At 44.1% G+C, this 12,866-nt stretch overlaps 1 protein-coding gene across 1 annotated transcript in view; it reads right to left on the bottom strand.

Moving 5' to 3' along the window:
• hmg20a (high mobility group 20A) overlaps positions 1-12,697 on the bottom strand; it is a 24,519-nt gene extending 11,822 nt beyond the window's left edge. The window contains exons 1-5 of the mRNA XM_063196769.1: positions 12,574-12,697; positions 7,189-7,299; positions 6,184-6,393; positions 2,335-2,467; positions 1,050-1,087 (exon numbers count right to left, since the gene is read on the bottom strand). Coding sequence (XP_063052839.1) covers positions 1,050-1,087; positions 2,335-2,467; positions 6,184-6,393; positions 7,189-7,299; positions 12,574-12,585 — 504 coding nt within the window. The 5' untranslated portion in view covers positions 12,586-12,697. The remainder of the gene's footprint in view (positions 1-1,049; positions 1,088-2,334; positions 2,468-6,183; positions 6,394-7,188; positions 7,300-12,573) is intronic.
• Positions 12,698-12,866: the final 169 nt, after the last annotated feature.

Here is a 12,866-nt window from a genome sequence, read left to right as displayed (position 1 = left end):
CTTAGCGTTTGTGAACCATAAAGTTGGTTCGTCATAAAGTTGGATGTCAGCAGGCTCATCCAGGTAACACAGTCACATGTGGGAAAGTTCAGAGCCAGGTATGAACGCGGGTGGTTCGTCGGTAAGCACTTTAACTTAGAGCTGTAGAATCTTCCGAGGAAGATTCTAGAAGGGCTGGGAGGAGAGGGATTCCCCTGCTGCCTACCATCACTGAGACTGAGGACCTCTAATCACATTGCCTGGCTGCCTCCATGGAAATGACTTAAAGGGGTATGCCACTATTTTGGGGCTTAATACAGTTAAAATCGTTGGCTGGGGTTTATAAAGGTGGTAAAGTGTCTTGTGTTTCATGTTAAGCGTTGTCTTGATTTAAGACAAGTAAAAAGAGAGAATATGTCGCTAAGCTAGTGAAAGTCAATGTATCCGTGTAGCATGCTACAATGCTACACGGATACATTGACTTTCACTAGCTTAGCGACATATTCCCTCTTTTAACTTGTCTTAAAGCAAGACAACGCTTAACATGAAAAATAAAACACTTTACCACCTTTATAAACCCCAGCCAACGATTTTAACTGTATTAAGCCCCAAAATAGTGGCATACCCCTTTAAGGCAGCCACACAACAGGCAAAGAACCTCTGAGACATGCCGCCGTGCCAAGACTGCCCTTAATCCGCCTCTTAAATGCCCTGGCAAATTAGGGGGTTCATTTGTAAGAGAGCCCCCCCCCCCTGGCCAGGCCTGAGGCCAGACTTTAATGGGGGGTGGGGGGTGGAGATAATAGACCACTGATCCTGCCACTTCTCCCGCAATCCCGTGGATCAATCTCTCTTTCTCCCTCTCTATCTATCTATCTCTCTCTCTATCTATCTCTGCCTCTCCTCTCTCGCGAACACACAGACACACAGACACATAGACACACAGACACACAGACACACACACACACACACACACACACACACACACACACACAGACACACAGACACATAGACACACAGACACACAGACACACACACAAACACACACACAGGAAGTGCAAATCACCTACCTCATGAAGAGACTCGTTGGCTACCTGGCGGCCGACATCTGTGAAGGAGGGGAGAAGAGAAACAGAGAGAGGGGGCTTAGCGATGCTTCTGGCCCCCACAGTAAAAGTGTACCGTTGGATACATCTTGAAGCGATTGGGGGTGAATGGTGTAGACGTTATCTGACTGCTGAGCTGGAGGGGATATATAAAGCCATGGGGGTTCCTAAATACTGACTACCGAGCATAAGCTTTTAGGACAGGCCAATACTACTATGTGCTACTACTACTTAGATAGCATTACCTCACTTCACACACTGCGCCACTATTGAGGCTTACACCTATGCATGGATATTTTTGTCACATTCAGAGAGATAACACACTAGAATAGTATTTTTTGAAAAAAGTTCGAAACGTCATTGCCAATGAATGAATGAATAAAAAGAAGAAAAAATAACTTAAAGAAGAAAAAATCCAAAGGAGTGTGCGAACCTTTCTTCAAAAAATACGTAATCTTTTTGTTCAGCACCAGGGATTGTGCAAAAGTTACTCTCTACAAACACACTAGAATAGGACATGGAAGTGATACTGCTTAATGCTTTCTGAGCAAAATAGCACAAGCACAAGGGCTTGCAACTCTAATATATGAGGCAAGCACAACCTTGTGCTCACTGATCTGTTGCATTTGAGAACACATAGTGGGGGTCACAGAAAGTAAGAGCTTGGGGAGTGGTGCCCCTCGACGAGAGACGATTCTGGGTGGCTTTGCTAGAGAACAGTTGGCTGCGCTTAGAGGGCCATGTGGCAGCGGCTATGTTGGATGAGCACAAAGGATTATGGGATAGCTTCGGAGGACCAACCTACACCGAAAGGTTTAGGAGATCTTTTATTCCTGCAGCAATCAGAGTTTTTAACAACAACAGCTGCTGAGTTCCTTTCTTGGTGATTTTATAATGTTGTGGTGATTCTTTGTGTGTTTTTATGATGGACTGTTTCTTATTTATTTGTTTAGCTCTTATTTATTATTATGTGTTTGTCTTGTCTTGCTGTTATGTTAAGTGTTCCATTTTGGGCAGTAGCCTCTTACTGCAGATGGGGTCGCCGGCGGGCCTTTTCACTACTTGCTGAAAATACTCAACTACATCATAACAACATTGCTATGACAGTGCTGAGAACCTTAAGTAAGACATAGCCATAAGTCATTACAATTTTGGTGACAGTAAGGTTATGACATAGGCTCTGCACTAAGGGGTTAATGAAGTCTCTCTCTCTCTCTCTCTCTCTCTCTCTCTCTTTCTCTCTGCGTACCTCCCCTGTGCCTCTTTCCCTTCTGCTTCTCCTGCACCTTCCTGGTGTAGTGCTTATAGGCCTCAGTCTTCTGGTATTTCTCCAACTCACGCATGTAGCGCTCTTTGTCCTTCTCTGCCTCGTCCAGGTAGCGCTGCCAAGAGAGAGAGAGAGAGAGAGAGAGAGAGAGAGAGAGAGAGAGAGAGAGAGAGAGAGAGAGAGGAGAGAGAGAAGGAGAGAGAGAAGGAGAGAGAGAGAGAGAGAGAGAGAGCGAGAGAGAGTGAGAGCACAAAGGGAAGACAAAGTTACAGAAACAAGAGTAGAGAGTCAAGAGAGAGAGCATGAAAGAAATGCAGGAGAGCAAGAGAGAAAAGTAGAGAGAGAGAGAGAGAGAGAGGAGAGAGAGAGGAGAGAGAGAAGGAGAGAGAGAGGAGAGAGAGAGCGAGAGAGAGCGAGAGAGAGCGAGAGAGAGCGAGAGAGAGCGAGATAGAGCGAGAGAGAGCGAGACAGAGAGAGAGAGAGAGACAGAGACAGAGAGCACAGAGGGAAGTCAAAGTTACAGAAACAAGAGTAGAGTGCCAAGAAAGAGAGCATGAAAGAAATGCAGGAGAGAGAGAGAGAGAGAACGAGAGAGAGAGAACGAGAGAGGAAGAGAGGGAGAGAGAGAGAGAGAGAGAACGAGAGAGGGAGAGAGGGAGAGAGGGAGAGAGAATCTGTTAGATAGAGTTGGGGGTGTGATGGGAAAGCTAATATTAAGAAGACTAAAAAAGCTTCCAGAAGCCAGAGGCACACCAACACTGCAATCCCCGTCTGGATCTCAATGCAAATGAATGCTACAGTCAGCAATGAGCACAGACAGAAATGGATTAAAATGCAGCACATACTCAGCCTCTATTTTTCAAGGCTACTTCGGTTATACAACAAGCCAACTGATCTTATTAAAGTATATTATATTAAACTCTGTGGACCCAGAGGGCTAAAGGGCAATCCACTAATTTACAGATTCATTCATGATTTACATTTACAAAAATTAGGAGTGTAGTCAAAAAAATGTTTGGGCAGAGCAGAAAGAGAACTTTAGATAAACGTAACAGGTTTGACAGTTCAATCAATTCTTTATTTACATCAGACTCAAAGTACATGGTCCATATCAAGACAACAGTAAAAAAATTACACAGAGAAGTTAAGACAAAGAAAAATAAGAAATAAAATAAAATAATAAAATGAAAGATGGGAACACACCCATCAAACAAATAGGCACTCTCTCCAGTGTCGCCTAAGCTTGGAGGAGAACCTCACAGAACACTTTACTGGACTCACTAGGGTTTGAATAATGCTGTTTTGAGAGCACATGAACTTATAAATAACATTTCTCAAGACTGCATCACACCCAGGCACACTGGAGTACACAAAGAGGTAGCTAGCACTGGTCCATCTTGGTAGCTTCATCAACAGTCTCATAGTGTCATTATATGCTACTGTCAGCTTCTGGTAGCTGCTTTTCTTATACCTACACCATAAGTGAGCAGTATACATGGGTGTACAGAAGGCTTTAAACAGAGAGCATTTGACATTGACTGAGCACATGCTAAACTTGCGAAGTAACATGTTGGCCTGTACATATAATTTACGTCGTTGACGATATATGTCACGGTCATCACTGAGATCATCCGGAATTATATGACCAAGGTACTTAACTTCTTTACACACCACAAGTGGGCTATCATCACACAGATAGAAAACAGGGAATGTCATCTTCTTATCTTCTTTCATTCTCACCATCATTACATTACTTTTCTTTGCATTAAATTTAATGTCATAAACAAGCCCATATTGAGTGCATACTTTAAGTAATTGTTGCAACCCAGCACTACATGGGCTCACAATGGCCAGATCATCTGCATACATAAGGTTATTCACCAAAGAATGAAATTTGATATTTTAGACCTTGATCAGCATTTTTTCCCTTTTCAGATATTCTGTTTCTGTGACAGTTCAGCACTGCTTTAACACTGCATTTTGTAATGGTTAATGAAATGTGTGCACAGTGCAGCTAGAGGTTTCATGGACTACCTTGTTCATTAATTTGTGATGAATATGCATATCTTATTATTATGAATATGAACTATTAGAATTTGCAAACCAACATCAACCGCAGCAGACAGACAAAAGAAACAGAATCTCTGAAAAGGGAAAAAATGCAGATCAAGGTATAAAATATCAAACTTCATTGAAGAAAAGCACCAGAAGCGGATCGAAACAGGCAAATTGAAGACATTTATACAGCTCTTCTATAAGCATGGGTACTATCTGCATCCTGAGAGCTAAACTGAATGTAATATACAGCTTACCAAAAAACTATAATCAAAACCCCTGGATACAACGTCAGTTTTCTCCCCTCCCACCCAAAGATATCATCTGACCACAGTGCTCACATGAAGACGGAGAAGGAAATCTAATTCAGTAGTTGAGCCGGCACTTTGAGGGCAGATCAAAAGCATAAATCTTATAGCTCAATGCCGGCTTCCTTGGCATTGAACTCCAACTGCACTCTACTCTTCCACAGTCAGTTGGCAGCCTGCTGCCACCTCCTCATCTGAGACTGAGCTTCCTTCATCTGGGGTCAAAAGGAAATTAGCGGCGATTGAGGATGATTTAATTTAAAGCTCTTACATAGCCCACAGCTCCAAAAACAGCCACAGCCATTTCCAACTAGATTATGTTCTAGTAATTTCTCTGAATCGGGCCATTGCTTACCTGAAACGGATATTTTACCGGAAAAAAACTTGATTATGCAGTGAGCTTCTATTCAAACATCTCTCAACCACGAGGAGTAAAGTAACTTTAGTGTGAAAGAGGTTGGATTTTGGAAAGAGAGAGAGAGAGAGAAAAAAATATTGTCTTCTCTATTAAAGAACTGTGACAATCTACAAATGTAGTATTCCATAACAACAACCACCAGCAAAGCACACTGGGAGTCAAAGCACTTGTCAATTACGCCATTTAATTTGCCTGATTATCATAGACTTGCAATCGCGATTCGATTTGAGTCTGACCCCGAGCATAACAATAAGCGTTTCCAAGCAGCATGGTTGTCCCGCCTCCCTTCATTTACTATTGGTCGAGGCTGTGCGGGATGTGCAGGAGTTTAAACCAATCAGGCCTCTCTTTCCTCTGACGTATGTTACGCGACCCGAAATATGACAGTTGATGTTGACGACGAGGACCACCTTAACAACAATACCGAAAATGGAGAGACACGACTTTTGCAGGATATGTAACGTGAATATGCGAGTGTCCGGTGTAGAAGCAACGCCGCCGAAGATGTTGCGTCACTAGGAGGGCGCAGCCTGGCTACCATTCCATAGCAATTAAAAGTCAGTGTCTGACAGAGAGGGAAAAAAAACATTGTGTTGCCGTGTGAACCATCCATTAGTCATCCCATGGTATTGGGAACAGAAGGCACGTAGCATGTTTAAATATCGAACCAGTAGGAACGTAGAATCCATGACTGTAGCTTCATCCATGACTGAAGTGCCCTTGAGCAAGGCACTTAAGCCCACTAACATTGATTCAGAGACTGTGACCAAAATACCTAAATAACTGCGATCAATATATCTTAAAAAAAATAAAAAATAAAAGTAAATTGCTTGGGCTGAAAGTCTCTGTGTTTATGTGCCATGTATGCATCCAGTTGAAGATGCAGGACAAAGACAGACTGTAGTTTTCTGAGTGAAAAGTCTGCACGTTAAAAATCCTTTTTTTGTCTTCTTTCGAAACATAATCCAGCCACAAAATAATATGAGACAACAAAAAGTTTTAAGTGTGCGGACTTCTCGCTCAGAAAACCCCATGTATAGTATCCCTCACCTGCTTCTCGTCCGGTGGCAGTTTGCTCCACTCGTTGCCCAGCATGCGTGTGATCTCAGGGAAGGGCACGTCGGGCCTCTCTGCCCGCAGCTGCTCGCGCCGGTCATTCATGAAGCGCACGTAGCCCGTCAGCGGGGCCTTGGGCGCGTTGCTGTCCTTCACCGGTTTCTTCCTCTTCCGGCCCTTGGTCCAGCTCTGGCGTCTGGGCTTCTGGCCACAAGCAGACAAAACGCATAATGAAAAACAAACAAACAAAGGTGTGGGGGGGCTCAGTGGCCCAGTGTGCCGTACTGTTACGCCGGGGACCCGGGTTCGATTCCTGCCTGAAGTCATTTCCAGATCCTTCCTCATCTCTCTCCCTCACTCATTTCCTGACTTTCTCACAGTCCTGTCTGATTGATACAGGTCAATACCCCTTCACCAGCCACCCCACCCCCAAAAGACAACTAAAAGAAAAACCTAACAAAACAAAAACACCCCATTAAGAGAACCATGGGCACAACCAGAACAAATTATGATTAATCAAGCAACCCTCACAAGAAAACTAATTAACAACCTTCTGTAGGAGATACTGGAGGGCTACTGCATAAAATTATAGGTCGACTGGACGAGTATCAGTAATTCTTCTTTGCAAGTACCAAATGCCGTAGTGATTAGTTTGTAACGAATAGTTGTGTAATACAGCAAGTAAACAAACTGGTATCATTACTTTCAGACAAATAAATTACTCAGTAGAATAATTACACGTATCTGTCCCTGTGGAAAAGCATCCTCTCGACTCATCCAAAAAAACACTGCCAGGAGCAACAGATGGAGACAAAAGAGGCGCACACACAAACACGGACAAACACACACACACACACACACACACGGACACACACGGACACACACACACACACACACACACACACACACACACACACACACACACACACACACACACACACACACACACACAGAGCTAGTTTGCACTTGGTGTTAAGTAAGAGCATCTCTCTACTTTACCTCCTCTCCTCCATTCCTCTGGCTGCTGTTGTCTGTGTTGGCGCCAGGCGAGCCCGTCTGCTCCTCCATGGCTTCCCTTGCCGTCTCTCCACCACACCACAACAAGTCCTGCTGTCGGGAACAAGTGATTGGTGAGGGTACGGTGAAATTAATGAAATAGTTTAGAACACAGTGTGCGCGCGCGTGTGTGTGTGTGTGTGTGTGTGTGTGTGTGTGTGTGTGTGTGTGTGTGTGTGTGTGTGTGTGTGTGTGTGTGTGTGTGTGTGTGTGTGTGTGTGTGTGTGTGTGTGTGTGTGTGTGCACACACTTTGAGCACATAAATGTCTAGAAAAAAAATATGGGTGATTTGTAGGGAACATATTGCAGTTACTAAAAGGCAAATTGTGGCAAATCCACTGCTTAAGGATAGGCTTCGTCTGGTTTAACATTGTTTGCTTGTTTCTAGTAGATCCCCATTAGCTTTTGAAAAGCAGAAGATATTCTTTAGTGTGAATGTGCCCAAAATTGCTGTCTGAAGTCTGATGGTTAGAGTTCCTGCTAAATGCTTGAGTAAAAATGGTCCAGGATGAGGCTGGATGGCTCTACTGCTGTAATCTAGGCAGCATCTATTGGGCTCAGATGGGGAAGATTCATCAACATGCTGCTCTGACGTCTGCCTGTGCTGTCTGTGTGTCTGTGTGGAGTGGAGTAGTCTGTATGTTGAACCCAACTGGACAGGTTAATGGGTACCAGGTGTAAGACAAGACAAGTCTCTGGAGCTGAGCCATAAAGCATCCTTCCAGCGTACAGTGATTTACCGCAATCCCAGTTAGTATGGCAGACACACAATGTACTGTATGTGCTGCATGTGTTTCACAGAATACCTGCACGCATAGGTGTTGATAAGGCTGCTAAGGAATTGAAACATTAGGCCTGGCTGGCCACTTACCACATTGTCAATATTAATCATATCGCCTTATCAAGGGAATTAAATAATGCACCTGCCATTGCCAATACAATGATATTTACATAATGTAGAAAGAAAAGCAAAATTCTTCCTCAGATAGCTTGACACTTTCAATTTTCAACACATCAAAATATCAGGAATTTAAAAAAATGGTTCTGTCAATCAAAGTAATGACACTCCAGTCCAGTCCATCAACATTCAGGCACCTGACTTCTCATTCTAAACGTCATCCTATAGTTTGCTTTTTTGGCCTTCACAGGGCAAAGCTCTACTCATTGTTTTCAACCCACTACAGCACTTGCCTACTTATTAAATGCATCTAAAGTGGTCTCTTGCCTTTCATTTGCTTAATTCCCATTGAAACCCTCTAAAACCTCTCTAGTTTCTCTGTCCACCAGCTTATATTTCCTCTGACACCCAAACGCTGTTTTGAAGGTAGTGTGAGTTGGTGGTAGTTAGAGTTTCACATTCAGCTCTGGAGGTATAAAACACATAGTCGCCCCTTTGCAGCAATAGGCCTACACAGCACAGCACTGCAAGGGGCCACGTTTCCTCTCAGGTTGCTGCTCTGTGCACTTCATAACCACAGAGAAGAGAACTGGGCTCACTTTGTGCATTTCCTGAACAGAACAAGTGCCGGAGCGAGGTGAGTTTCACACCACTACAACATTTAGATGCAGCTAAAGAAAGATGTGTGTGTGTGTGAGTGTGAGAGAGAGAGAGAGAGAGAGAGAGAGAGAGAGAGAGAGAGAGAGAGAGAGAGAGAGAGAGAGAGAGAGAGAGAGTGTGTATGCATGCATAACTTAAGTGCATGGAGGTGAGACAAACGCCCAGAGTGAATGAGACCTTGTTTGTTTTCATTTGAAAGCAGCCAGTGGAGAAGTCTTTGGCCCTTGCTCTAGGTCTGGGGTCTGGGGATAAGATACACTTGCTGAATTCAACATGGTGGCCCACTGCTGGCCCCTGGATGAGAAAAATCTGACCCCTGTGTGAACGGCTCCAGGGACAATTCCGTGCCTTTAGCCAGCCGAGCCAGGGTCAGGGGTTTTAGTTACAGGTCCTAAGACAGCCAAGGCCACAAGCAAATACAAGCCATAGCATTGTCACGCCGCGTCTTCACCCCCCGACCCCTAAATCTCCACTCTCAAAGAGTCAAGCACACACACACATGATGGCTCCCTATCAGTCATTCAATACTGTGGGAAAAAAGTCAGACGAATGCCAGAATATGGAATTAAGGTCATTTGTTTTTTTTTCTGTCCCCCAAGATAAGGCATGCAGGTCAATGCACTCGGAAATATTATAGCCAGAAGCCTATCCTAATATGGGGTATTCACGACATTCTTTTTTTAGATTCAGTGTTTCTATCAGGGCTCCACTTCAGTTGCAATTGGGAGGGAAAGTGGAAAACAGCGATCCTAGCGGTTACGTTCCAAACACCAGGGCGACCCTATTGAAACTCCCATAGACGAGTTTTTAAAAAAATCCCACAAAGATATGACTAGGAACTATAACACCAGACACATTTTTCAGGGTACACAATAGGGTGAAGTACTACCTGTGAAAATCCTGAGTAGTTTTTTGCTATTTTAAGAAAAATAGAAATTGTGCCAATCTGGTCGGAAGCGGACTACAGCTCCCAGCATGCTCTGCTTCGCGCCTCGTTGACAACACAGAGAAACAAATGAACGCGAATGAACGCAAGTTCTCCGCATATCTTCACATTCTTGTAATCCTGCGAGTTCCACGTTGTCTTCTTATTACACATATATACACGCGATTGTTTTGGTTTGGTTTTAACTTCTCTAGTAGATATGGTGGCTTCTGTGGTGACGAGTAACCACCTCTCTGGCTCATGTTTGGCTATGCTAATTTGGCTATGCTAATTACATGGAGTAAACACGTCACACATACCAGTCAGTGTAGTTCTGTACTAGCTTTTTAAAGAATATTAAAATCAGTTCAGATAAGTGAAAAACCGAACATTTTACCACCTGATTCGATAAAACGGGCCAACTTTCCTATAATATGACTGCCAATACTTCTACTTCGTTGTCAGTGCCGAGATGTAATTTTTTAAAGGAACAAAAACATTCATTTGTTGCAGGGGCTTGGAACGTTGCCAGCAGGGGGCGATGAGATTACTTTCCCTCCCAATAGCCTTGGTCTCATTAGCCGCGCTTCAGCGGCCCGGGGCCGCCCGGGGCTCAGGAGAGTGGCCGGCTCGGAGCTGCCGGCCCGGGCCATTTTTTGCCTGATCGGACTCATAGCCGACCCCAGGCACATTCAGGTACACGCCTTGTTTGTGAAACGTCAGTCGGGCACAGCCCACTTTCGCCCCAAATCACAGAAGGACAACAACAGAACGACAAAGGAGGAGAATAAAATGGAGCAAACTCTGCTGGAGCAGGTCGCCGTTTGGCTCGTAGCCTACGGACAAAGACGACAAGAACTGCAAAGAAAATGGCTTGCCTTTCAAGAACAGTTTTATTACATGGCAAAGTTGTCTATTCAGAAGCTGTATGGGACGCAGCGCATGTTAAGAAAGACAAAGACGCATGAAAATACGAGCAGCTCGACAAACTGAAGGCTCAGTTATGCTTCCTACTTGTGCCACAGAGTGAGCTTGACGCAGCCATGATGCAGTTAATTCTTGAAACTGCCTTCAATACAAAGAGTAAACTAGACGTGTCGGTTGTTTTTTAGCATCACAGACTCGACGAGAATGAAAATGAAACATTAAATCTTTATATCACGTGCATGTTTGATCGCACTGGCAGCCACAGTAGTAGTTTGGAACAAAGAAGTGGCTCATTTGTCGAGGACGAAGCGGAATGTTTCCTCGACCTCGGAACCACTGTTCAACTGTCCAAATAACTTCAGCGTCGTAACTTGCAAGCGCATGTGTTGTCTTCGGTTCGTGTAAATAAATCAAACAACAAAGCACGGGCAACTTATTTAATGAAGAGCTCACAGTCCGTAGACCGACGAAGGTTAGAACAAGGAAGTAGCGCTTGTTTGTTTGGCGATCAGTCTGAAACGTGCGATATAGCCTACCAGACCTTCGGCGATAATAGCGCAAAAGCTAAATAAGCCGACATAAATGTCATGTGTGAGTATTTGTGAGACACTTTTTATTGGTGTCCAGTGGAAAGCATGCCAAATCACGATAATGGCACAAGAGTTGGCGGCTAAAAGCAGAAAAAAGCCGACATGACTTAGCTATGACATCCCAAGTTTAAGTGTAGTGGTGCCCATGATCCGATAACAACAAAAAAGTTATGTTGACTAAATAACTTTAAAAACACAAACAGAAGTGTCAAGGTTGCATCCTATGACATAATGCCATAAGAAAGCCAAACACCCCAAACTAATGCTTAACCATAATTTGCCCAGAATTTAGCGATAAGTCCCCCATGCAGCCACATTTTTACACAGAGGTTGACCCGCCTCCGAGCCTCGGCGGTGGCTCTGCTGGCCCATCGAATTCGACGGGCCAGGGAAATCGGCCTTTAGCCCCACAACCTGGCCCGGCGGCCATCTTTAGCACCTAGCCCCCTTTTGATGAGATCACCGTCAGCCCCCTTTTGTCCGGGCCAGCCCGGGGCTGGCCCTGCAATGAGACCAAGGCTATTGACAATTCCCTGGCCCTTGGGCCCTGTCCGGAAAAAAGGCAGTGCAACAACCATGGGAATATACAGTTTGACATAGGCGGGGGTAGCTCCTGCATGAAACAATTATTTGATTGCTGCAGTTAACTTCCGTGTTTTGGGGGAGGTGATTAGCTAAGGAATCTTTAAGGCAGCAGCTGCGAGTCACAACTGAACTTTGCGCTCTGCGTGCAGTAATGTCATTGAACCGCATGGCACCACTCAATAGCAGGGGCAGCAGTGCCCTCTTCCGTGCCAAGTGTACATAACATTTTTGTGGTTGCAACTAATTTTTGTGGACGTGGTTGTGAATGTGGAAACTGGTAACAGCAAAAAGTGATGTATTTTATAGATGTTTTGTGTGCTGGCTGCCTATAATCCAGCTGTAAAAAGAATACATGAAACATATGAACATCACAGAACATAAACTCCAACGTGTTTTCCTGTCAACCAACTGAGTAAAGCTGTCAATGACAAACGTGAAGCTGAAAGGTAACTACTGGTGTTCAGAGGGACGGTATGATTCTGAGAAATACTACTATGGAACTACCGGTATTTCTGGATGCAAATACAGTTGTGCATAGAATGAAAAGAAGGTACCCACCATGCCACGAAGAAACGTGTTGCAGCAAGCAAAATGTTCAGAACTATTAGGCATAGGCAAGGCTGTTGCTAACAAAGATAAAACATAGGCTAGTTTAACATTCCAGCATTACAGTGCATTATTATTAGCGTATTACTGTAGGACAAAAACGCAAGTCAATTACTACTACAGAACAGATTTCTTACCCAAGAGGGCATCCGTCGGTGTCAATAACGACCATGCTATTTAGAGACTCGCTAACGTTATCTTGACAGCCAATGCTAACAGATGTATTTTAAACCCAATTTTTTGCATCGATTAGCTCTATTTGACTACTTTATTCGGTTCATATTGCCAGTGGACGAAAGCGATGGCCAGTCGGACTCGTCACTAATCTTTGAAAACAATCACGACTGATGTGATGGCCTTAGCAAGCAATGCTAGCTTAGCATAGTGAAGAAATGGTTTCTGGTCATCTTCTCCCTCCCTTATACCAATA

This window comes from Engraulis encrasicolus, chromosome 4 (genome assembly GCF_034702125.1).
Source record: "Engraulis encrasicolus isolate BLACKSEA-1 chromosome 4, IST_EnEncr_1.0, whole genome shotgun sequence".
Lineage (NCBI taxonomy): Eukaryota > Metazoa > Chordata > Actinopteri > Clupeiformes > Engraulidae > Engraulis > Engraulis encrasicolus.
This window is presented reverse-complemented; position numbering and strand designations above follow the sequence as displayed.